General features: G+C 38.3%; 2 protein-coding genes across 4 annotated transcripts; one reads left to right on the forward strand and one right to left on the reverse strand.

Annotated features, from left to right (window-relative positions):
* Positions 1-960: 960 nt before the first annotated feature.
* Positions 961-12,597, reverse strand: LOC131930800 (D-aspartate oxidase). Of its 2 annotated transcripts, XM_059287425.1 has the most exons (11): positions 12,579-12,597; positions 11,583-11,692; positions 9,413-9,629; positions 8,057-8,254; positions 7,050-7,115; positions 6,608-6,662; positions 5,988-6,089; positions 4,129-4,190; positions 3,324-3,447; positions 2,155-2,256; positions 961-1,266 (listed from the first exon to the last, which is right to left on the reverse strand). In XM_059287425.1, the coding sequence occupies exons 3-11, from the start codon at positions 9,604-9,606 to the stop codon at positions 1,123-1,125; spliced, it is 1,047 nt and encodes a 348-aa protein (XP_059143408.1). In that variant the 5' UTR covers positions 9,607-9,629; positions 11,583-11,692; positions 12,579-12,597; the 3' UTR covers positions 961-1,122. The 2 variants fall into 2 exon arrangements, with proteins under 2 accessions (XP_059143408.1, XP_059143409.1); XM_059287426.1 differs by lacking the exon at positions 12,579-12,597 and having other exon boundaries at positions 11,583-11,696.
* LOC131930799 (WD repeat-containing protein 89-like) lies at positions 12,454-24,499 on the forward strand. 2 transcript variants are annotated; one of them, XM_059287423.1, is made up of 14 exons: positions 12,454-12,507; positions 15,699-15,821; positions 16,183-16,274; positions 16,586-16,670; positions 16,863-16,912; positions 17,359-17,464; positions 18,802-18,865; positions 19,654-19,785; positions 20,797-20,886; positions 21,348-21,392; positions 21,709-21,791; positions 22,373-22,472; positions 23,851-23,937; positions 24,385-24,499. In XM_059287423.1, coding segments are annotated over exons 1-14 (1,125 nt in total). In that variant the 5' UTR covers positions 12,454-12,505; the 3' UTR covers positions 24,451-24,499. The 2 variants fall into 2 exon arrangements, with proteins under 2 accessions (XP_059143406.1, XP_059143407.1); XM_059287424.1 differs by having other exon boundaries at positions 12,470-12,515.
* Positions 24,500-24,616: the final 117 nt, after the last annotated feature.

Raw genomic sequence — 24,616 nt, forward strand, 5'->3', positions numbered from 1 at the left:
TTTACATGCAACGCCATGATGGTGAACTTTGCCGGTCTGCAAAGCGCTAGTCTATTGTGAAAATGTCTTCAATTTATTTTTTAAAAACCTACCAGCCTGCAACAATATTTGAAGAAACTTGAACTGTTCAGAATTAATTTTATTTTTTTCTGACGCTATAGTATTATAGATATAAAAATGAATATGCTACATTTTTGGACAAAAGTTGAACATATCCGATCGCCGATCGTACAACGTGAATTTTTGGAATCCTCAACTACCACAGCGATAAACATGAAAGCATGTTAACTATGTTTACATAGTGAGTGACCTGTGACGTCATTTACCTACTTCTCAATGCACCTGTTCTAAGGCTCTTGCCATGTCCTTGCAGAACCTGAATTCCGTGTAGTAGTGTAACATATGCAGACTCTGTACTAAAACTATGAAGTCGTATTTACAACTAGTACTAGGTGTGCCAAAAACTCATTACCACGCGCTTTCCGACGCACATAAACACGCACACACACAATATATACACACACACACATATCTTTAAGCAATGTGTTAGTGGTCAGTGTGGTCGGGCGAGTAAAGCTCACGGTTGATAAAACGGAAAGTCATGAGTTCAGATCCCCTGACAGATGAGGCTCGATAGCTAGTGACAGCAACCCATCTAGAAAAAGACAACTCCAAAAATCGAACAACTACGAGGTAGTAGTTTGTATTTGTCTGGACAAAGGCTATATATATATATATATATATATATATATATATATATATATATATATATATATATATATATATATATATATATATAAACTACACTAACAAGTTTTCTAGATTCATATATTCATGGTATTTGTTTTACTAAAAATCAAAACAGTAAACACGCTGCCAAGGGCATACGTGGGTAAAGTAGACTATATGATATAAATAAGCTCTGATCATATTAGGCAACATCCACTAAATTATTTTGTTTGGTGTTTATTTCAGTTAGCCAGCTTCTGATACAAATACATTAGCAACAATATACAAAATGGTGGAGGGGGCTTCATGATTGAACTACGATTTGACTTGATAAATATTTGATCACCTTCATTGGGAAAAAAAAAAGTAGCGTGTCGGACTGTTGACTTCCGGTTACCCCAGAGTGAGAAATGGCCGCCAGACGCGCGCGAAAGGCTTGATGAGTCGCGCAATGTCCTGGACTAGGTGGGCGGCCTGTGACCCCGCCCCCCAGGCGAGGGAGACGGTCTCGGCGCCCAGACCCACGGTGTGAACAACCTGGGGATAAAGGGGGGGGGGGGGGAGATGACATGTCTTAAATCTTAAAGTATGGTATCTATACGTGGGGGGGGGGGGGGTGACACGATCTTCAGTAAAAGAGTAGTACATTCAAAAAATCTACAGGCTCTGTACAGTGTCACATTTTTAAAAAAAACGTTTAAGTTCTGCACAGCGAAAAAATATCTTACAATGAAAAGTATCATACAGCTACAATTATCATACAGCTAAAAGTATTAGACAGCTAAAAGTATCATACAACTAAAAGTATCATACAGCTAAAAGTATCATACAGCTAAAAGTATCATACAGCTACAATTATCATACAGCTAAAAGTATCATACAGCTAAAAGTATTAGACAGCTAAAAGTATCATACAACTAAAAGTATCATACAGCTAAAAGTATCATACAGCTAAAAGTATCATACAGCTAAAAGTATCATACAGCTAAAAGTATCATACAGCTAAAAGTATCATACAGCTAAAAGTATTAGACAGCTAAAAGTATCATACAACTAAAAGTATCATACAGCTAAAAGTATCATACAGCTAAAAGTATCATACAGCTAAAAGTATTAGACAGCTAAAAGTATCATACAACTAAAAGTATCATACAACTTAAAGTATCATACAGCTAAAAGTATCATACAACTTAAAGTATCATACAGCTAAAAGTATTAGACAGCTAAAAGTATCATACCGTTAAAATTATAAAACAGCGAAAATAATCAAAAACTGAAAAGTATCATAGCAGGAAAAATGTACAATCAGATCAAATCCAAAAGCCCTCATCATTGTGCTCTTCTGAATCTGCGTGACTTCATTAGCTGCCAACAGGTTAATTAACTTAATGACCTATTTGTGACTAATGAGGTAGAGCTACCTACAGGGAGGATGGGACCGCTGAGGCACGTGATCATTTCCATTTCCACCCGGGGTGGGGTCCTGTAGGGTCGCCTCTCCGCCCATTTGGCCACAACTTCGGCGCCCTGAGGGTGTGGGGCAGAAACAGGGAGTTAGAATAAAGCTTTGTACATACTAGTTGCGTGTACACGATAGGTTTTTGTGTATACAAATAGTGTATACACAAAAATAATGTGTATCTACACACAAATAGTTTTTACATAATAGCATCTTGTACACACATATAGCCTGTAGACACGAGTAGCTTGTACACACTAGGACACGAGTAGCTTGTACACGCTAGTAGTTTGTACAAACGAGTGGCTTGTACACATAAATTAACTAGCATACACTAGTAGCTTATATGTACAAATAGCTTGTATTCCGCGAAAAATATACAGCAACATTATCAAATCGCGTGTTGTGTTTGGTGGAGACTCAGTAAAAATCAGTACCCAGCTACAAAGTCAGTACCCAGCCACAAAGTTAATACCCAGCTACAAAGTCAGTACCCAGCTTCAAAGTCAGTATTCAGTTAAAAAGTCAGTATTCAGCTACAAAGTTAGTACCCAGCTACAAAGTCAGTACCCAGCTACAAAGTCAGTCAGTACCCTGCAACAAATTGAATACCCAGCTAAAAGTCAGTACCCAGCTACAAAGTCAGTACCCAGCTACAAAGTCAGTACCCAACTACAAAGTCAGTATTCAGCTACAAAGTCAGTATTCAGCTACAAAGTCAGTCAGTACCCTGCAACAAATTGAATACCCAGCTAAAAGTCAGTACCCAGCTACAAAGTCAGTATTCAGCTACAAAGTCAGTACCCAGCTATAAAGTCAGTACCCAGTTATAAAGTCAGTACCCAGCTATAAAGTCAGTACCCAGTTATAAAGTCAGTACCCAGCTATAAAGTCAGTACCCAGCTAAAATTCAGTACCCAACTACAAAGTCAGTACCCAGTTACAAAGTCAGCCCCCAGCTATAAAGTCAGTACCCAGCTAAAATTCAGTACCCAGCTAAAATTCAGTACCCAACTACAAAGTCAGTACCCAGCTATAAAGTCAGTACCCAGTTATAAAGCCAATACCCAGCTAAAAGTCAGTACCCAGCAACAATTACTCCCTAACCATACAGCTACAAAAACCAGATACTCACGACAATGTGGGGGACGAAGGCCCTGGCTTTGTTCAGGAACAATTCAACTTTCTCTTCGTCGATGGCAACCTCGTACTGGTCCGGCTCCAAGTAAAAGCCAACGTCTACGATATTGGAATCTCTTCTAGCGAGGAGAAAGGATCGGATGTATCATCCTAAGTTTTGTGAGAAATATTAGTCCTAGCACTCCCACCACCCCCACCCACAACTCCCAACCCGCCAAAATAATTATTTTGAAAATAAGTTTTTGGGGAAATTTAAGTCTTCCTAAAGAGACCAAATTTTCTGAATTTTAGCAACTTTTATTACATTTAAACTAAAACTTTTGGTTCTGATAGTTATCGATAGTTGGATCTCGTGAATGACATGGAATCAGATGCAGGAGAATAACGTAAAAGATGGGCTGTCTACGCTAGTCGCCAAAACCTGTTTTATTTCAATGGGCACCAACACTATAGGTTCTGAACCCCCGCCCCACCCCACATATCCATTACACCTCACAGAGAACACCCCTCCCCCAGAATGACCAAACTAATAGTCGGTATAAAGAAAAGCACCCAATCAACACAAATTGAAACTTGAATTGTTCAATCGGTTAGTGATTAGAGCAAAATTGAGTTTAACATTTCGTAGTATTGGTATTACCAATGTTCGCCCACAATAGACTCAGAGTTTCTTCCAGGCAAGTCTATGCCCCCCCCCCCCCCCCACCCCCGAACGAAATGGATTTTATATCGAAAACATACTTTTACCAGTGTCCGCCCCCCCCCCCCCTCCCCCAGAAAATGTTGTCGACTATACGTACTGTGGTAGAATCATTATGTCGTGATCCGTCATTAGGAATTCCTTTTTCCATTCGTGATCTACCTGAAAAGGTAGTGTGATTTACCTATTTGCAGTGGTAAATTAATGGAAATAGAAAAAAAACATCAGATAAAAGGCGCCCTATTCCTCAGCCCCTAAGTCGGTGTTCGCTAGAGCCTGAGTCAGCGTCGACACTATGGTGTGTGTTGGTCAGCTGGTGGCAGTGGCGTAGCCAGAATCGTCTCAAGGGGCGGGGTTCCAATTTTTACCCGGTAACAAGCTTTCCGTTTGCACCCACCCCCCTCAGACTTTTGATTTGCACCCCCCCCCCTTCAGAATTTTGATTTGCACCCCCTCCCCTCAAACTTTCGATTTGCACCAACCCCCTCAGACTTTTGATTTGCACACCCCCCCCCTCATACTTTATATATACACCGAGGGGTCTATGGGGGTTATGACCCCCCCTAACCTCCCCCTGCCTACGCCACTGGCTGGTGGTGTATTGTGTGGTTATCGTCTTGTGTATTTTGTGTGGGGATCGACCATTGGGGTATTGTGTGGTAACTGATCATTGGGGTGTAGTGTGGTGATGATGATCGACTTGTGGGGTGTTGGTTTTGTGTGGTGATCGTTTTGTTTCATGTGATGCTTGTCTATTGGGATGGTTGATTTAAGATGTGGTTGTGGATGAGATGGTGCGGTAAAATGTTCAGTCGTATGGTCGCTTTAGGAAACTAACGCAATGAGGAATGGTCAAATCTTTTGATTCAGTGATCTTCTAGTTGTTTAAATGGACTGTCTTCCATTAAATGTCCAGTACATCAAAACAGATCTTATTTCATTTAGACAACACGAGAAGTCCTAAGCAGTGGCGTAGCGAGGTCGGGTGTCACCCGGTGCGGCACTTAATGGTGTCACCCCCCCCCCCCAGAGACGTAGCGACCCTTCCCGGGGACAAACTTTCAAATTTTCGATTTGCACCCCCCCCCCTCAAACTTTCGATTTGCTACCCCCCCCCCCCTCAAGTTTTTTTATTTGCACCCCCCCCCCCACACCCTCAAACTTTCGATTTGCACCCCCCCTCAAGTTTTTCTCTATATATTTTGCTATTTTTTGCCTTGGTGTCACCCCCCTAAATGGTGTCACCCGGTGCGGTCCGCACCCCCCCCCCCCCCCCGCCCGCCCCCCCCCCCCCCTCGCTACGCCTCTGGTCCTAAGCATCCTAATGTATGACAGCGAATGTTGGAAAAACTCCAACACCACCACCAGATCATTGACTGAATTCCTTCTAAAAAATAAGTGCCTGAGATGGATAAAGGCATCCCAATACCATCTCTCTCTAAAGTTTACTTGAGAACTTGAAATGGAAGCTGTTTCGCGAGTATTCGAGAAAAAAAAAGGCGTTGGATGGGCATTAAAGACGACAACAGATGAAATGACAGCAACTGCGATAAACTGATTGGACTCAGCAAGGGAATAGGAAAAAATGGAATGCCTAGAGAGACATGAAGACGTACAGCAAAAAAAAAAACTTTAGAATCGAAGTATCTTTTGGGAACTGCCAAGGAATTTGTCAGTGGCCGACAGAAACGGAAGAAACTTTCAGTGACGGTCCCATGTGTGCTGGGCGCTGACGGGAAATGATGATGATGATGATGATGATGATGATGATGATGATGATGATGATGATGATGATGATGATGATGATGATGATGATGATGATGATGATGATGATGATGATGATGATGATGATGACGACGACGACGACGATGACGATGACAATGACGATGGCGATGATGATGATGATGACGATGATGACGATGATGATGATGATGATGAACCAACACGATCAAAACTGACCTGCACGGCGTAAGACTTGACCGGCACCACCAGGGGATCCTCTGTGAGTTCCCGACATCGCTTGCCTGTACAGTTAACCACTATGTCGTACTTGCCGTAAAGCTAATTAAAAGTCGGTAATTTAGCATTTTTAAAACCAACTGTTGCACCCAAATGGTAAATCTAAAATGTTAATCCTAGACAGTTAAACCCTATGGCCAGGCTGCAAAGAACGAGGATAAAATCCACGATGTTCGAAATTGTGGTTTACAAAACAAACTCGGTTGGTCGTAGTATAAGCCAAGGGAAGCAACAATTAATATTTTAACCGAAAGATGCATCTGCAACTATTACTTCCCTTGAAATAAATCATCGGTACAAGGTAATAAAAGAATAGTTTGGTTTTTCCGTTACGTCAAAATCATTAGAAAAAAAAAAGAAATAATATGTTGTAATCAATTGTATTACTCAAAAAAAATTAACAAATTATGCATAATATATAATTTTAGAAATACTATGTAGGGCTATGTATAGCAGTGCATTTAGACATACACACCCCTTTTATCGTCATGCCTCCAGCATTACCCCGACCCCCCCCCCCCCCTACACACACACACGCACAACCTCCCTCTAACACTTACCTCTTGTAGAGAGTAGACCGTGTCGAAGATGAGATTACCGCCCTTGATGCGAAATCTGAAAAAAAAATCATTAAATTTAAATCTTTAAAAAAGTGGAAACAAAATCTAGAGATGAGTTGAAAGGTTAGGTTAAGTGTGAACAGGTGCGTGGGGTTATGTCCGCAGAAAGAGGGGGGGGGCATCATTTAGGGGAAGAGAGCAGAGGAAAATCGTATTTAACCAGATAACTTTATAAAATAGTTGGGCAGAGGGGCGATACCAAAATTCTTGAAGAAGGTGGGGCGACACCCTCAGTCATCGCACAGGGTGTCACTAGTGATCTCGTTGGTCAGCATTCAGGGTTTTATTACGTCTCTTTAGGCGAGTTCCTTCACAATAATCGTAGTGAGTTATTTCCCTTAATCTCCCTAAACAATTATCGTAACTGAGTTATCCCCCTTACTCTTTCATAAGCCAGCACAAGTACTTGGTCCGGTTGATCACTACTGTCGTAAATTTGGCGCCAAATCTGAAATGTCAGACATTTTGTTTTTTAGCTGGTTGTTTGTTTATTTTTTATTTCTGTAAAAAAAAAGTGTTAAAGAAACTAAAAGCCTTATAAATCTATATTTAGGGGTGTATGTTATTTTGTTTTAATTACGGGGGTACAAATTCATTGTTTATAAAAGTTTTGGGGGTCATCCTATATGGCGTCACGCTTTTTTAGTGATGCTTGCCCCCTACACACACGCACACACACACACACACACTCCTCTAAATCTGTATCATACCTCTACACACCATCCCCACCCCTTAAATTTGCAAGTTGTGTTTTTGAAACAGCTTTCTTTATAAAACATTAAAAGGTCAGTTTAGATCTCAGCTTAACAATTTATTATGTGCAGCAGCCTATTAATTAGCCGCTTCATGTTTTAATCAGTGTCAACTGTTAACGAAAAAATATTTGTAAGAGTATCCACTTTCAACAAAACAAAATCAATGTTTAACCTTTTAACTTTCATCCCAAAACACTTAATGCTAAACCTATCAATTTTCATCCAAAATAACTTAATTCTAAACCTATCAACTTCCATATCAAAACACTTAATGTTAAACCTATCAACTTTCATCCCAAAACACTTAATGTTAAACCTATCAACTTTCATCTCAAATAACTTAATGCTAAACCTATCGATTTTCATACCAAAACACTTAATGTTAAACCTATCAACTTTCATTTTTTTTAAAATCAATCTTAAGCCTATTAACCCGCAACCCCAAAAAAAAATCAATCTAAGCACCTCAACTTTCAACCAAAATTAAATTTCCATCCCAACATCAACTGTTAACCAGCAACAAAATTAACAACACAACAACAACACACGGTACGAATACCTTTGACCTCATGGGTTTTATGCCCACGCACCTATGGCCCCACACACACACACCCACACAAATACACCGGCTGACCTGCAGTGAAAGTTGAGTTCCGTGATCTCCTTCTCTGTGAGCGGCTTGTAGTCGCTCACCAGGTTAGACATGATGTACTCGCCCCTGACGACCTTGGACCACAGACAGTAACCCGACATGAAGGTCTGGCCAGAGAGTTGGCCCATGGGGGAGTTGGCCATCTCGAAGTGATGTTTCCATCCATCGATGAGCCACTCGCTGGCCAGAACAAAATGGAATGTATTGAGTAAAAAATGGAATGTATTGAGTAAAAGATGGAATGTATTGAATAAAAGATGGAATGTATTGAGTAAAAGATGGAATGTATTGAGTAAAAGATGGGATGTATTGAGTAAAAGATGGAATGTATTTAGTAAAAGACGGAATCTATTGACTAATAATACTAATAGTTCTATAGTTCCAGGCTTCTTCTCCCCCCCCCCCCCCCCCCAGACGAAGAATGTCTACCTCCCCCGCTCCCGACGAAATAGAATTTATATTGAAAATACATACTTTTACCAGTGTCCGATTTCCCCGATGGAATTTATTGAGTAAAAGATGGAATGTATAGAGTAAAAGATGGAATGTATTGAGTAAAAGATGGAATTATTGAGTAAAAGATGGAATGTATTGAGTAAAAGATGGAATGTATTGAGTAAAAGATGGAATGTATTGAGTAAAAGATGGAATGTATTGAGTAAAAGATGGAATGTATTGAGTAAATGATGGGATGTATTGAGTAAAAGATGGAATGTATTGAGTAAAAGATGGAATGTAATCATTTCTTGTGAATCTGCAGCTATAGCAAAAGACCACTCTAATATATCTGGCTATATAACTCTACAAGATTTCTTTAATATATCTGCCTTTACACCTAGACCACTTCTATATCTCCCTATATAACTTAGAGCCTCTCAACTGAAGCTGTCTCTATAACTTAAGACAAATCTAATATATTCTGCCTACATAACGCTTATGAGATTTCTTGAATATATCTACCTCTACACCCTGACCACTACTATATCTGTCTAGTTACTTATAGCCTCTCAACTGAAGCTGCCTCTATAACACTCTAATAGTAATATACAGTGTTTCTTCCAGACTTTTCTCTCAGGGGAAAGGGGGCACTTGATATTTTCGGGGGGGGGGGGGCGGACTACATTTTCCGGGGGGGGGCGGTGGTTTTTCCCTGAATAGATCCCTGGAAGAAACTCTGGTTATATATCTGCCTATCGTCTCTGGTATAGACTTCTGTATCGTCTCTCTAGCTCTAGAGCCATCCCAGGCAACAGACGACACCCACCCCCTCCCCTACCCCCTCCCACGCCACACCCCTCCCCCCCCCCCCCCGCGCCATCCCACCCCCCACCTCAATACCTGGCCTGCACGCGGTCCGTGTCGATCTTGGACGGGATGGGCAGGAAGATCCCGGGGGAGAGCGGCGAGGTCGTGTCCCGTCCAAAAGTGTCGGCTATGATCGTCACCTTGACACCGGAAATCAGCAGCTGGATGTTGATGGCAGACGACAGCCCGACGATACCCGCGCCAACGACTGCCACACTCAGCGACATCTTTCGGAGTTGCCTAGGACCGCCTGCAAGTGGGGAAACTCGTGGTAAGGAGGGGGTGTCCATAAATGACCTCACAAACGGATAGGTGGTGGGGGAGGGGGGGACAGTGTTTCTCTCAGATATTATTTTGCGTGAGTGCATTTGAAATTTCCGTGAGCGAACAATGGTATACATTTTCTATTTGAATTTTATAGTTTTTATATTTTTGTGTGTCCGGGGAAGGCGCCATTATCGTCCCCACCAGAGGCGTAGCGACCCTTCCCGGCGCCCGGGGACGAACTTTTCGATTTGCACCCCCCCCCTCAAACTTTCGATTTGCACCCCCCTCAACATTTCAATTTATTTTTCCAACCCATTTTGGCGCCCCCTAAGGTCGGCGCCCGGGGACATATGTCCCCCCCCCGCCCGCCCCCCCCCCCCTCGCTACGCTACTGGTCCCCACCCCACCCCCACCCCCTTTATAAAAGGTGCCTGAAAGAAACACACTGGAAGCGAGGTTCGGACTTCTGCTTTGAGAAGTGGTTGAGAAAGTGTGACGTAAAAAAATAATCTTGCATTTTTTTAAAAAGGACAAAAATTGTTAAATAAAACAAATTCTTGTTAAGTTTAGTTGAACTTCGTGACTTCCTTTCAGCTCGTGATGAATTAATAAGGACGCCATGGTAGGACAATTGTTTAGGTCAAGGGCACGGTATCGATACCAGAACAATCGAGTGGTTTTTTTTTAGATGTACCAATACCAGATCCATTTTGACAACAACAAAATAGTTTTATATACCCTATGTTGCTTTTGTTCAGAGTCGCTGGTTAGACTAAAGGTTAAGAATAGCTACGTCACCGATCAGTGATATGAACAGGATAAAACAGTGGCGTGGGCAGGGGGGGGTGCAAATCGAAAGTTTGAGGGGGGGTGCAAATCGAAAGTTTGAGGGGGGGTGCAAATCGAAAGTTTGAGGGGGGGTGCAAATCGAAAGTTTGAGGGGGGGTGCAAATCGAAAGTTTGTCCCCGGGTAAAAATTGGAACCCCCCCCCCCCCTTGAGACGATCCTGGCTACGCCACTGGGGTAAAATATAATAATTGTAAATCGGGCTAGGGTTCTATCATTACGGTAGGGATTAGGGTAGTTATACTTGCAATCGACGCTTCAACACTGATCTCTACTTCTTATTTATCTTCCTATTTTTCTATTTAGAATGGTCGAATGGTAGAGCAGACGACTGCTTCCGCGAAAGACTGGAATTCGAGTCAGTAGACCGTCCCTGAGTCCATCCAGCTCTAATGGGTACCTGACACGTCAAGGATAGTAAAGGTAGCTGAGTATAGTGCTGACCACATAATCCTTTCATATGCCGAGGTCACGGAAATAGGTGAACCCTACGACTTACCCCATCAGAGGCGTAGCGAGGGCGGGGCGGGGGGGGGGTGCGGACCGCACCGGGTGACACCATGACAAAAAATTGCAAAATGTACAGAAGAAAAATGCTTTTTTTTTGCCATTTCCATTAATGATTAATTAAAGCTAAATAGTCTTTTAAGTAAAAATCGACAATTATTACAAGAATGTGGGGGGGGGGGGTGACACTATGACATAAACATGCTAACTTTAGAGAAAAAAATGCTACATCTAACTCTATTATTAACAGACTATAGATAAACATCGTTACTATTAAGTAGGCCGACACACACAAACGCACACACACATACACACACACACACACACACATATATATATATATATATAGTTTCTTGGGGGGGAGGGTATGTGACAACACGAAGTGCCGCACCGGTGACACCCAACCTAGCGACGCCACTGCACCCCATGGCGTAAAGTAAGGTTGGAAAGGGAACTATACTTTGCTAGATTCTAGATCTATTTATAATCTTATCTATATCTAGTCTTATCTAGTCTAGATTTTATTTACTTAATCTCATATTATATTGATAGATAAATTCTAACTGAATCTACCAAACTTACCTTCTCTTTTAAAAATGCTAATGAAATGCTGAGAAAGGCAAGACACGATTTACCCCCATCCCAATGAACTAGGTTAAACTATGTTGACACCAAAACATCCTGTCTAGACCCTAGACATACATAAACGGATGTCGGTGAGATTTTTTTTTTCATATTGCGCACCACTCGGCGCGAAATTTGAGACTGACTCTACGGACAGATCTAGTTTGGTTATTTTTTTAAACCCCATTAAAAATGTGTTATTTTTAAGTTTTCGGGACAACAATGGTTTACAGGAAGCAGGGTTTCTTTCAGATATTTTTCTCCGGAAAGTGGGGAAGGGGGGGGGGGGCACTTTCAGGGGCGCCCGATGCAAACTATTAATCCCCCCCCCCCAATCTAAATATAGCTAAAACAGATAGTTTTTGCCTGTTTTGTTTTAGGGGTTTTTTTCTCTATTTTTTTTTTCGCGTCCCACATTTGAAGTAGAAAACAGTTTAAAAAGTTCGTAAAGTCCAGCAGCAGTCTATTTTCTTAACGTCGTTTTTGTATAAGGGGCAACTCAATGTGATTATTTTTATTTTGACTATTTTTAGCACAACATAATATAGGCTACATGACATTAGGTGGGGGGGGGGGTTGCACCATGGTTTACGCACCAAGTGTCACCCAACCTGATGACGCCACTGATTGTATAGGCCTATGCTTTGTTGTCTTTCTTATTAATTAACAGTAATAGTTGTAGTATTGTTGTTATTGTTGTTGTTATGCATTTTTTTTTACTCGACTAGATCTATATTTCGTTGGTTTTATTGGAACCTTTTTGTCATTTTTATCTTAGTTTGTTAAAAGTTAAATCAAGATTTTAATTTATCCATAATTACAAACCGGAAGTCGCAAAACGAAAGAGGAATTTTAAAAAGCGTGTAACTAGTGAATCTTCAATGTAAGTCTGTGAGTGTCTGCTTGTAAAGTAAAATAAATCTATCTAGAATAAGTCTAGATTATATAATTTACTTTGTTATTTATATTCTAGTTCAAGCGTAGACATTTAGATCTAGATTCTAGTAATTCCTAGAGAGAGAGTTCTAGAATTCTAGATTTAACTAAACTTATTAATGTTATTAAACTAGCTCTACTAGCTAGATTGCTAGATTATTATTAAATTTATTGGTAATCTATCGTTTTGGGTACGTAAAATCGCCCGCGGCTATTAATGTACGAAAACGTTACCTCATTGTCAAGGCTGTAATAGAAGTATATTGTGATATGTTTGTGTCAAATATTATAGATTATAGATAAATGAATAATAAACCTAAATCAATGGCTAAATATTAATATATCAATATAGGCCAGAAATTAACTTTAAACAGCAGTGTCTGCAAGCAAGATTTCCTATATAAACAGCAGCCATTTGTAAAATAGAGTGACTTCCGCCTGAACTCGCGCTATAAGTCTATAAAAATAAAACGTTAACAAGATGGCTGCTATAGTAAATGAGCATGGTTGCATCTGTTGGAAACATCGCTAGTCTACATTTATTACTGAAAAGTTTTAATTCAATTGTTTAAAAACAGGTACATAAATGAAACAAGGAAACATTTTTGTATTTTTCAAAACGTAAATCCTCCTCAAAATGTGAAATAATTATTAAAATGTAAGGAGTCACCTGTTTTTCACATTACTAGTCGCGGGCGATTTTACGTACCTAAAACGATAGATTACCAATTTATTATATTATTAATAATATATATTAAATATATAAAATTAGAATATTAGGCCTAAACTAACTAATAATTAATTATTAATTTATTCTATCTAATTTACTCTAATACTAATTGTCTAATATTCTTCTTGCGTTGTTACTTTGTTACTGTTTCTGTACTGTTGCTACACACACCACACTACACTCACTACACTATTTTTAAATACAGTGGTACCTAGACATGACATTTGATGCTGACATACGAGCGCCTCGGCCTCGACATACTAGATTTTTTTTCAGATATGAGCAGAGGAGCGAGCGTTTTTCTTTACGAGCAAAGCAATGCAGGTAGATCTACGACCTACTACGAGAAACAGATCTTTGGGTGCAAATGTTAGATTGGCTTGCTAACATTACTTTAATGCTTTCTAAAAACTGTTTGTCTTTTCGTCGACACTGTGAACAACTGCATGGATAGTATAATGGAAATTTTCTCGCTAAGTAAATCTTTTATCTAAGCAGTATGACAACGTAATGAAACAAGTTTTGACCATGCCAAACGGAACTACGAAATTACGAAATATTTAAGCCCCAAATTAAAAAATAAAAATAAAATACATTGCCTAGCAACACGCCTACAGGCTATATTTGTCGCTGAAATTAAAAACTTGCTCTTTTATTCCATTATTATGGATACTACACAGGATATTACAAATAAAGACCAACTCAGTCAAGTGTTTTGATACCTGAAGATCATTCTAAACGATAAAAAAATAAACCTATATAATTTGAAATAAGAGAAGTCTTTTTAGGGTTTAAATGGAACAGATCATTCAGCCAATGGAGTTCGATCAAGAAACTTTAAAGTTATTTAAAATAAATGATATTAGCCTAACTAAATGCCGAAGACAACAAGCCTATGATGGTGCAAGTGTTGTGAGTGGGGTGTACAATGGTGTTCAAGCTGTCTTGAGAAATGATGTTCCAAGCGCTCTGTATATTCACTGTGTTCCATACAAATTGAATTTTGTGATAAATGATGACGTCAAGAACAGCAAGAAGGTTTCTACATTTTTCGCTACATTGGAAAATATTTATTCGTACTTTGGCAACAGCATAAAAAGGTGGGACTTACTATCACAATTTACAGGAGCGTCAAAGATTACCCTTAAACGACTCAATCCCGCACGTTTGGCTGGAAGATATACTTCTCTTCTGGCTGTTAAGCTTCGGTTTTTAGATAGAATGAAAGCTTTGATCGAACTATCTTTAAGAAGTACTTAGAAAGATTAATGAGAAGAAACAATACGGCTGCAGACCCACATAAATACAATTGAATTTGTTTTTATTTGCGTGATTCTGTTCAAGGTATTGACTGAATCGCATATCCCATCAACAATATCATAGACACAAAATTTAGAAATGATAGCATCTGATTCTCTACAAACTGCACGCGCAAATCTAAAACAATACAGAAACCAATACAGTTTAGTTAAAGATGAAGCAATACAAATAGCGGACAAATGGGAGATCAATCCAAATTTTCCATGGAGAAGGCAAAATCTAGTAAAAGAAAAAGAATTTATGAACTATCCTGTGACCACTGTTTTGAACATTAAGATGACTTTTGAGTTAGTGTGTGTAATTTTGTGTTGGATTATTGTTATCAATCAAATAGAAAAGAGATATTATTGAATGCATGAGGTTTCTACTTTGTTCGCCTTTTTTAGCTCCTTTGCAGTTAGTACCACTGCAAGAAAAAGATATTTTAAAATCTGCTGAAACTCTACAATTAAAACACAAAGAAGATCTTTCAGCAGAATTTCCTTTACGAATAGTGATGTTAGCATCAATGTTAAATGATTTACTTGTGAAAATTTCAACAATTAAAGATTTGGCTGAGCTATTCTTCATCAAGTACTCCACAATATCTTCAAGTTTTTTTGAACTGCAATATTTTTATTTTTTACTCTACCTGTCACTGTGACTACAGCAGAAAGATCATTTTTCAAACTTAAAATAATAAAGAACAAGCAGCTACACTGGCCAAGAACGAGTGAAAATCTCTCTTTGCTTGGAATAGAAGTCAAAAAAGCCAAACAAATAACATAAAAGTTGTTATTAGATAGAGATTTTGCTGATTTGAAATCCAAAAAAAGAAATTTTAAATTGAAGTCACATTTTATCTTTCATTTAAAACAAAAATGCATATCTAAACACCTTCATAGGTGTTGTTACTTTTGTTGTAGTGTAACATTCAAGTAATTGTTTCAAATGTTGTACAGAGAGGAGGCGCTGTTTTAGCAAGTTCTAAAATTAATATTCCTTATTATGTACACTCTATACATATGTATATATATATATATATATATATATATATATATATATATATGAGTTTGTGTATATGTATATATATATATATATATATATAGGAAAATGGACGACTGGTCGACAATGATGAGGTCGCTGCAAAATTTGAAGCTAGCAGACAAGTCAGCTGTAGAGCTAACCAAGTCAGAACCAGACTACATCCTCGACATAACACAGCAAAACAAGTAAGTGATAGGGTTGTTTCCCAGTTGTTATAAATTTTGATTTTGATACAAGTCATCTATGAACTGCCTTCCTTTTTATTTTTAAATATATTTATAAACAGCTGCTGTCACATCACTAGTGATAAAATGAAAAATATAATTAAAATTCTTTTTATGCATTGGAAGTCTTGAAAAATTTGTGAGAAAAATATGAAAAATATTATCAACATAATTTTCAGTTTCTTTTTTGTGTATACATTTAGAAATTCCTGCAATATGTTAAAAATGTTTAGTTTAAAAAAAATTATAACAGAACTATAAAATGTTAATGCAAATTTAACAAGCAAAAATTAATAACCTTATTCCCATTTAAATATTCCAGCACATCAGATCCTCTTTTAGCAGCAGCTTGTAGCAACAAGACCATCAAAATACTGTCTAGAGAGAGATTAACTCCCTTATCTGTGCTCTCAGGTAGGTGATCTAAATTTACTCTTGCGTCTTTGTATCAAAATAGATCTCTCTGATGTTGGTTATCTGTACTAACTGGTAGCTTCAGCAGTTGATGAGTTGAAAACCAGTGTTTTAGTTTGAAATTTTTAAGATGATAGTGTTATGCTGATTTTAGTTCATGCATACGTTATTCTGGATTCTCTTTTCTCCTTATTTGTGTTGGTCATCTCAGGGTACCCAGACACATTCTGAGTTTGTTGAAACAGTCATCTTTTTCAGTTCAACAAAGTGTAATCACTAAGTTTACTAAAACAAAGATTCAACTATTTCAGGTCATCAAGATACCATAACCAAAGTTGAGTTTGCTAAAACAGAGAGTCATCTTTTATTTTCTACATCTAGGGATAGGACCACAAGGTAGATCTGAGTTTTTAATTTTTTTACAACCTAGACTGAATGTGCATAATTATCTTCAGAAGTTGTTTTACAACGTGTTGTAAACTAATTGTAATGAACATGAAGGAAATATGGCACTTATTTTTTTCCTTATTTTGTATAAACTAGTTTTTAGAAATATAAATAATTTTAACTCTTGTTTGTATATTGTAGGTGTTGGGACACAAGACTAAAAACTAACAAAGAGGTCAAAACTTTCAACTGTAAGGAAAAATTTTTTAGTTCTTAAATTCAAAAATTATATATTGTCCTTTGTCTTTAATAAGGATGCTAAATTTTTGTTTTTAATTGACAAATGATGCGTGTCATTATAGACCTCTTAAAAATGCTATCTGTAAATATGGCAGTATCTCTGGGTGTGGTTGGGCAGGTAAGAACATGGTTGCTAACCCGAAAGTATGAGGTCAAGCCCTCAGGCAGATGTTTTTGTAAGGTGGTAATATTTATACTTATGTAACTCTGTAATAGTATTATCCATGCATAAGCCAAACAGGTTAAATTAGCAATTATATAAAAGTTGATACTGGGGTTATAATTAGGAATAAATTTCATCCCTTTTTTTTTAAATTTTATTCAAAGCTAGGCATATTGCCCAGTTAACCACTTGTAAAATTTATCTTAAATTAATTCTTACTATATGTATCTGTAGCACCAGATTCTGTACAAGCTGATTTTTTATCCCTGGATGTCAGCCAATCAGACAGGTTACTGTGTGTGGGGACTGAAAGTGCTAAGGATGCTTATCTTATGTTTTGGTGAGTACACAAGTTTATTGTTCTTCTTCTTTTCTTCTTCTTCGTTTTTAATTCTAGTGTTAGGAGGGATCCCCCTCCAACACAATTAAGTATTATATGTCAACTGGTGAGGCGCCATTGACTCAGATTTCAACCTGCTTTTCTTTTCGGATTTGCTTTCATAGCCTTTTCCAACCCAAAACAAAATACGAAGCAGCAGTTTTTTTTATTATGGAGTTGTCTCTCTTAAAAGAGTTGCTGTCCCCAGCTATCGAGCCTCATCTGCCCAGGGCCTTGAACTCAAGATTTTTCAGTTTAGCAACCATGAGCATTACTGACTCGACCACACAACTTCCGTTATATTGTTCAATACGCATAATTACGTTTTTACGACACATATTTTAATAACATTGCACATGATTTTATTGACCATTTTGAGACTCTTTCACCATTTGATGCCATTGATACAATAGTAAATTAAACACTTAGCTAGATGAGTATTGGAGGGGTGATTTGAAAAAAACTAGCTGTAGGTTAGCTAGAAAGCTTTTCTCAGATAGCTTATACCTTACTAGAGCATCAGACTAACTACTACTACTTTATATCCTAGTGTGTGCAAAAGACAATTACCTGGATATATCTCCAATTTATTTATATCAAGATTAAGTACTCTAAAAGCGGAGTAGGATTTTGTTTATAATTTTTTAAAATTCGGAATTTTATTGCATTTCAGGGGAGTTAACCATGCTTAGATTATTTTGCAATAAATATTAACTTGGTTGTTTCCCTTCATCCATAAAAAAATTATATCCCTGAAATATAGCCTACAGTTCTAAAAATTAAGAGAATACATTTATTTTAAAGAGCACTATATTATAGGGACACAGTGGTACATGGCATTTGATGATTAAGCTGAACGAGGGGCCGGCCCATCAGTAGTATAATTAGTGGCTCCCCAGAGAGCCCTGCAGCGCCCCGGCACGTAGGCAGTTGCCAAAGGATGTCTACCTCACTTTACGGAGGGTGACTAACTTAGACTTACATACTGCATGCATTGGAGCATCTGGTTGGTAGCATGGAAAAACGAGTGACATAACAACTCAGATCCAAGAAATATAGCGCCTACTTTATTTACTTTTAAATAACTCTGTTTTAGAAAACAAGGTCATGCGACTAAAAATACACAGTTGGTAACACATAGATTTATTCCTCTTAAAGTATTGCATCAGCCCTCAGCAGTTAGAGGGACAGGATCGCTGATATCATATTTGATACTGATATAAACTCTAACCATGCCAATAATTTTTAGTGTTTACCAAATTTGTTTATTAGACAGCTTTATTTTATTTATTTTTTAGGGATGTGAGGAACCCAGATGTTTTGGGGTGTTACAGTGAATGTCATGAGGATGACATCACACAGGTTAGATTTTATTTTATTTCATTAAATGATTGTTCTGTTCATTTGGTTTGTATTTAAAAATTCTTTGTAATTGAACAATGATGTGACAGTAGGGTTCAAACTGCACGGCCCCCATTATGTATGTTGTATTTGTACCCTTTGACAAGTTTGGATTTGTTATAGGTCAGTTTTTGATGACCTCATTTGTCAAGAGGAATAATCCTGGAGGTTTTTGCCTTAAAATTGGGCTTCATGTTTTATAACATTTATCTATGTGGTTTGACTTTTGTTTAGTCTCATTTCTTTGAATTATTTAAGAGTGGATTTGTTTTATCAGTCCGAGACATTTCAGAACTGGACCTATAAGAGGAATTAGATAAAGCTTCTTATCATTTTTGAAAGAAATAGTTCATGGTAGATGAAATAAGTTTTGGAATTTATTTTTGCCATACATGTCATCATCCCTGTTCATGCTCAAGACATATGGGGCAGATGAAATAGAGTTTATCTGTTTCAATGACCTCGGCATATGAAGGGAAAGTTTGGTCAGCACTTTGCCCAGCTGCCTTTACTTTCCCTAACACGAGTTAGGTACCCATCAGAGCTTGGTGGACTCTAAGACGTTCTACTGACTTGGACCCGGATTCTAACTTGAGACTTTTAGGTTATCAACCTAGCACTCTACCACTTAGGCTACCCTGTCTCATCTTCTTGCATATCATAGTTAAAATAAATTTTAGAATTTATTTGTGCCCTAAATATCCATAATTTTAAAAAACGATTAATTTGTCCCGCGCGTATTTGTGCAGGTAAAATTCCAAGCTGGCAGTGATGAGTACCTGGCCTCTGGCTCCGCTGATGGACTGGTCTGTGTCTTTGACCTGAAGGAAACAACAGAGGACGACGCTCTACAGATGACCTGGAACGCCCTCTCTTGTGTGGTCAGTCACTTGTTATATTACATTCAGTGAGTCAGTTGTTAAATTAGTCAGTTGTTAAATTACTCATTTGTTAAATTACTCATTTGTTAAATTAGTCAATCGGTTGTTAAATTAGTCAATCGGTTGTTAAATTAGTCAGTCGGTTGTTAAATTAGTCAGTCAGTTGTCAAATTAGTCTGGCAGTTGGTAAATTACATGCAGTGAGTCAGTTGTTAAATTACATTTAGTTGTTGTTTTTTTCTTATGCTTGTATGTCATTTGTATTTTAATAAAATTACTTACATGTATCTTGTCAAGTCTACACAAAAATTGTTTTCATTCCTCTGAAGTAACAAAGTTAAAAACAACAATTGTAAATCTTAAGTACAAAGTACCTTTTTGGACCAGATGAGGAGTTTATCAGTTTCTGTTATCTGTAAAACATGAAGGTGTGATATAGCTAGTACGATACTGTAAACATGTGCCTTATCTTCTAATATCAGGTACCTTATAAGTCTTAATTGGTTTATGGGCATCCTACCTGGTGGGGTAATCAGTATTCCAATCTAGTGGGCTACCGGTTAATCCAACCTGGTGGGATAACAGTTAATCCAACCTGGTGTATATATGTTATCCATTACACCAGCATCTGACTGTTGTTCCATATAGTGTTTCTATCTTGTAGTTTAAGATCATTTTTGCATTCACAGTAGTTAGCTAGCATTAACTTTCTGTACTGCCTAAAGCACTAAATGTCTGTTGTCTGTCTGTATAGATCAGGGGTCTCCAAACTACGGCCCGCGGGCCGGATGCGGCCCGCGAGATACTCTCATCTGGCCCGCGGAGATCTTTTTGTCCAAGGAAAAAACATTTGTTGGTGATAGCTGAGGAACTTTGCCCTGAAAAATCAAAGACGTGCCTAGTAGAAACTGGCCCCCGAACTGCTTTGATAGTCAATGCGGCCCTCGGGCTGAAAAGTTTGGAGACCCCTGGTATAGATTAAAACACTAAACGTCTGTTGTCTGTCTGCAGGTCTGTATAGGCTGGTGTGGAGAGAACCGCACAGAGTATGTCTATTGTGTTACAAGTGACAACAGCTTCCACATGTGGGACAATCTGCAGGTGGGCGTCATCTTGTTGGGTTCAAGTCTATTTATAGGCCACTAACCATCTTAGTTTATTGAGTGTTCTCCACTATTGCTTCACTGTTTTTATGTGAACTGCACCCTTTACACTTCTTTAGCTTGCTTCTGTCTATCCTCCAAATAAAAAAGTACACTTTTCAACCATACAGTCCATGGAGTAGGTGAAGTAGAGCCTGTTTTAGTGACTACATCATATGATGGGATAGTGCTGTTAGCTCTATGCCCTGCTGCCTTTACTTCTCCTAACATGAGTCAGAGTTGGGTTGATTCAGGGGCGTAATACAGACTTGAGCACAGGATCTGAACTCTAAACCATTCACCACACCATCGCCTATCAACTGTATAAAAACTTTTTTTTTTAAATATTATCTATCCCTCTTTTCCCTTGTTACCTCGCTTCATGCATGAACCACTTTTACAAAAGTTTCTTTACTGCAGGGAGAACCGAGCTGTACTATAGAGGAATTGTCATCAACTTTTACAGTAAGTCTTTTGTGAATTTGGTCACATTGTTGTGTTGGTCAATAGGTAAAGACAAGTCACTCAACTGGAGAGTTTATATTACTAGCACGCTCAAATAGCTTTACTGAAAAAAAAATGCATTAGAGTCTTTGCAAAATCAGCAAAAAATAATGGTTAAAATAAAAAATAGAACACTACCAACACATTTCAGTAGTTTTATTGATGTCAATGAGCGATTTAATCACACAGGAGCCATCAGATTATATTGTCAATTGTATCGCATAATCATACAGGAGCCATCAGATTATATTGTCAATTGTATCCCATAATCATACAGGAGCCATCAGATTATATTGTCAATTGTATCCCAGAACTGACTGGAGTAGAAGGGAACGCTGTTTTGTTGACAGGAACTTATGAGTAAGTTAAAGTATCATTCTACTTTAATAGTTAGTTAATGTGTTGTTCTTCTTTAATAGTTAGGTTAATGTGTTGTTCTACTTTAATAGTTAGGTTAATGTGTTGTTCTACTTTACTTGTAAGTTAATGTATTGTTCTACTTTACTAGTAAGTTAATGTATTGTTCTACTTTACTAGTAAGGTTAATGTATTGTTCTACTTTACTAGTAAGGTTAATGTATTGTTCTACTTTACTATTAAGGTTAATGTATTGTTCTACTTTAATAGTAATTTAATTAATTGCACTACTTCATCAGTAAGTTAAAGTATTACTCTACTTTGTCACTGTTTATCTATTTGTTCTACTTTATATAGTAAATTATTATATTATTCTACTTTATCATAAGTTAATGCATTGTTTTTTATTTTATCATTGTGTTTATTGTACTTTTTTGGAGTAGGAAGGATTATTCCATTGTTATACTTTGTATATGTATATTAATTTTAATTACCTTTATATATTAGTATTGATAAAATGAATTCTACTTTGTAACACATGGTTGGTAAAAATGTTAACATTTATTACATTTATAATTTTTCAGGGGAGGATTGAAGTTGATGTCTTATAAAGACAAAAGCAAGATACTTGACCTCCCCAATGGGCACACAGCTACAGTGAGATGTTCTCTCTGGGATCAAAAGGTCTGGTGGGCTGGTATTAGTGGTGGGGGGCTGGTTTGTTTGTGGTGGTGGGCTGGTTTGTTTGTGGTGGTGGGCTGGTTTGTTTATGGTGGGGGGCTGGTTTGTTTGTGGTGGTGGGCTGGTTTGTTTGTGGTGGTGGGCTGGTTTGTTTATGGTGGGGGGCTGGTTTGTTTGTGGTGGTGGGCTGGTTTGTTTATGGTGGGGGGCTGGTTTGTTTGTGGTGGTGGGCTGGTTTGTTTGGGGTGGTGGGCTGGTTTGTTTGGGGTGGTGGGCTGGTTTGTTTGGGGTGGTGGGCTGGTTTGTTTGGGGTGGTGGGCTGGTTTGTTTGGGGTGGTGGGCTGGTTTGTTTGGGGTGGTGGGCTGGTTTGTTTGGGGTGGTGGGCTGGTTTGTTTGTGGTGGTGGGCTGGTTTGTTTGTGGTGGTGGGCTGGTTTGTTTGGGGTGGTGGGCTGGTTTGTTTGGGGTGGTGGGCTGGTTTGTTTGGGGTGGTGGGCTGGTTTGTTTGGGGTGGTGGGCTGGTTTGTTTGGGGTGGTGGGCTGGTTTGTTTGGGGTGGTGGGCTGGTTTGTTTGGGGTGGTGGGCTGGTTTGTTTGTGGTGGTGGGCTGGTTTGTTTGTGGTGGTGGGCTGGTTTGTTTGGGGTGGTGGGCTGGTTTGTTTGTGGTGGTGGGCTGGTTTGTTTGTGGTGGTGGGCTGGTTTGTTTGTGGTGGTGGGCTGGTTTGTTTGTGGTGGTGGGCTGGTTTGTTTGTGGTGGTGGGCTGGTTTGTTTGGGGTGGTGGGCTGGTTTGTTTGTGGTGGTGGGCTGGTTTGTTTGGGGTGGTGGGCTGGTTTGTTTGTGGTGGTGGGCTGGTTTGTTTGTGGTGGTGGGCTGGTTTGTTTGTGGTGGTGGGCTGGTTTGTTTGGGGTGGTGGGCTGGTTTGTTTGTGGTGGGGGGCTGGTTTGTTTGTTGTTGGGGGCTGGTTTTATTGGTGGTGGGCTGGTTTTAAATGATTGTGGTTTGGTATTGTTGGTGGTTTGTTTTTCATGTAATATCAGCTTTATTTGTGGTGTTTTGGTGTAAGCTAATAACATTTTAGTGTTTGGTGGTGCTCCATTTGTGCACCATTTGCATATGAGATGTTATTCTATTCCTTGTAGTATCTACTACCAAATGCACATGGAAACTGTAAAAAAGACATTACTATAGTGTTAATTTAATTCTTACTCAGATGGATATAATTGTATTTAGAGGAATAATCTGTACCACATATTTAAAAGTTAAATGACACCACTGATTGAGAGGGATTAATGCGTATGTCCAAAACAAATTTTTTTTTTTACTTTTATTTAAAGTATTCTGCCTTTGTCAGTTTATTTTTTTATTTATTTTAAAATTTTCAGACAGCAACTTTAGTAACAGGTGGGGAAGATGCATTGGTCTGCTTATGGTCACAGCAAGGCTCATTTCATTCTGTTAACACAGACATTGTAAGTCATAGGTCTTTTGGCCTGTTTCATCTTATTAAAAGTTTCATCGCTCTTTTAAGTTTAGTTGTTAGTACATATCTTTCTGATAGAGTCTACACCAGTGGTTCTTAGCCAGTGGTTTCAGTAAGTCAGTCTCAGGGCTTTAGCGTAGGTCAAGACACACCCTCTGCAGATATGATACAATATCGGATTATTTCCGTGTAAACGATAGAACTAATAAGAAGGGTTGGGTGTATTCGCATTTGAAACTGGTGGGGTTTGGTATCTCCAAAAAAGTTAGGGGCCACTGGTCTAAACTAAAAGATTTTATTGATGTAATGAGATTACTTTTTCATGCTTTATTAGTCTCCTGCCTATAGCCATTTTATTTAGCTGAATCAAAGAACAGTCATACTTTAACTTGAAGCTAACATGTAGTCTTATTGTTTTGTTGGATTTTTGTTTCAGAAAAAGTCAAAGATGAAAGGAAATAAATCTACAGAAAAGCCTTACAGTAGAAAAAAGAAGTCTTGACATTTGAAAAATTATCTAATATGTTTAACTAATAAAATTATACAATGATTTTTTTTTTTTTATTATGTACTGAGTGAAACAAAGACAAAATTATTTTTATGTTAACATTCAACAACTGTTGTGTACATAGTGACACCACTTAGCGCAGTCATGTGTTTGGTCGTGT

Source organism: Physella acuta, unplaced genomic scaffold (genome assembly GCF_028476545.2).
Source record: "Physella acuta isolate Inbredline_101_S28 unplaced genomic scaffold, ASM2847654v3 ptg001851l, whole genome shotgun sequence".
Lineage (NCBI taxonomy): Eukaryota > Metazoa > Mollusca > Gastropoda > Physidae > Physella > Physella acuta.

Bases quoted from the DNA above. Each gene is read 5' to 3' on its own strand.
- LOC131930800 (XM_059287425.1), bottom strand. From the start codon at position 9,606: ATGTCGCTGAGTGTGGCAGTCGTTGGCGCGGGTATCGTCGGGCTGTCG. The intron at 8,255-9,412 runs GTATTGAGGTGG...TGTTCTGGCCAG, and splicing joins ACGGACCGCGTGCAGGCCAG to CGAGTGGCTCATCGATGGAT. The intron at 1,267-2,154 runs GTAGGTAGCTCT...CTTTATCCCCAG, and splicing joins TCAGCGGTCCCATCCTCCCT to GTTGTTCACACCGTGGGTCT.
- LOC131930799 (XM_059287423.1), top strand. The intron at 16,913-17,358 runs GTAAGGAAAAAT...ATGTATCTGTAG, and splicing joins AGAGGTCAAAACTTTCAACT to CACCAGATTCTGTACAAGCT. The intron at 21,393-21,708 runs GTAAGTCTTTTG...ATAATCATACAG, and splicing joins AATTGTCATCAACTTTTACA to GAGCCATCAGATTATATTGT.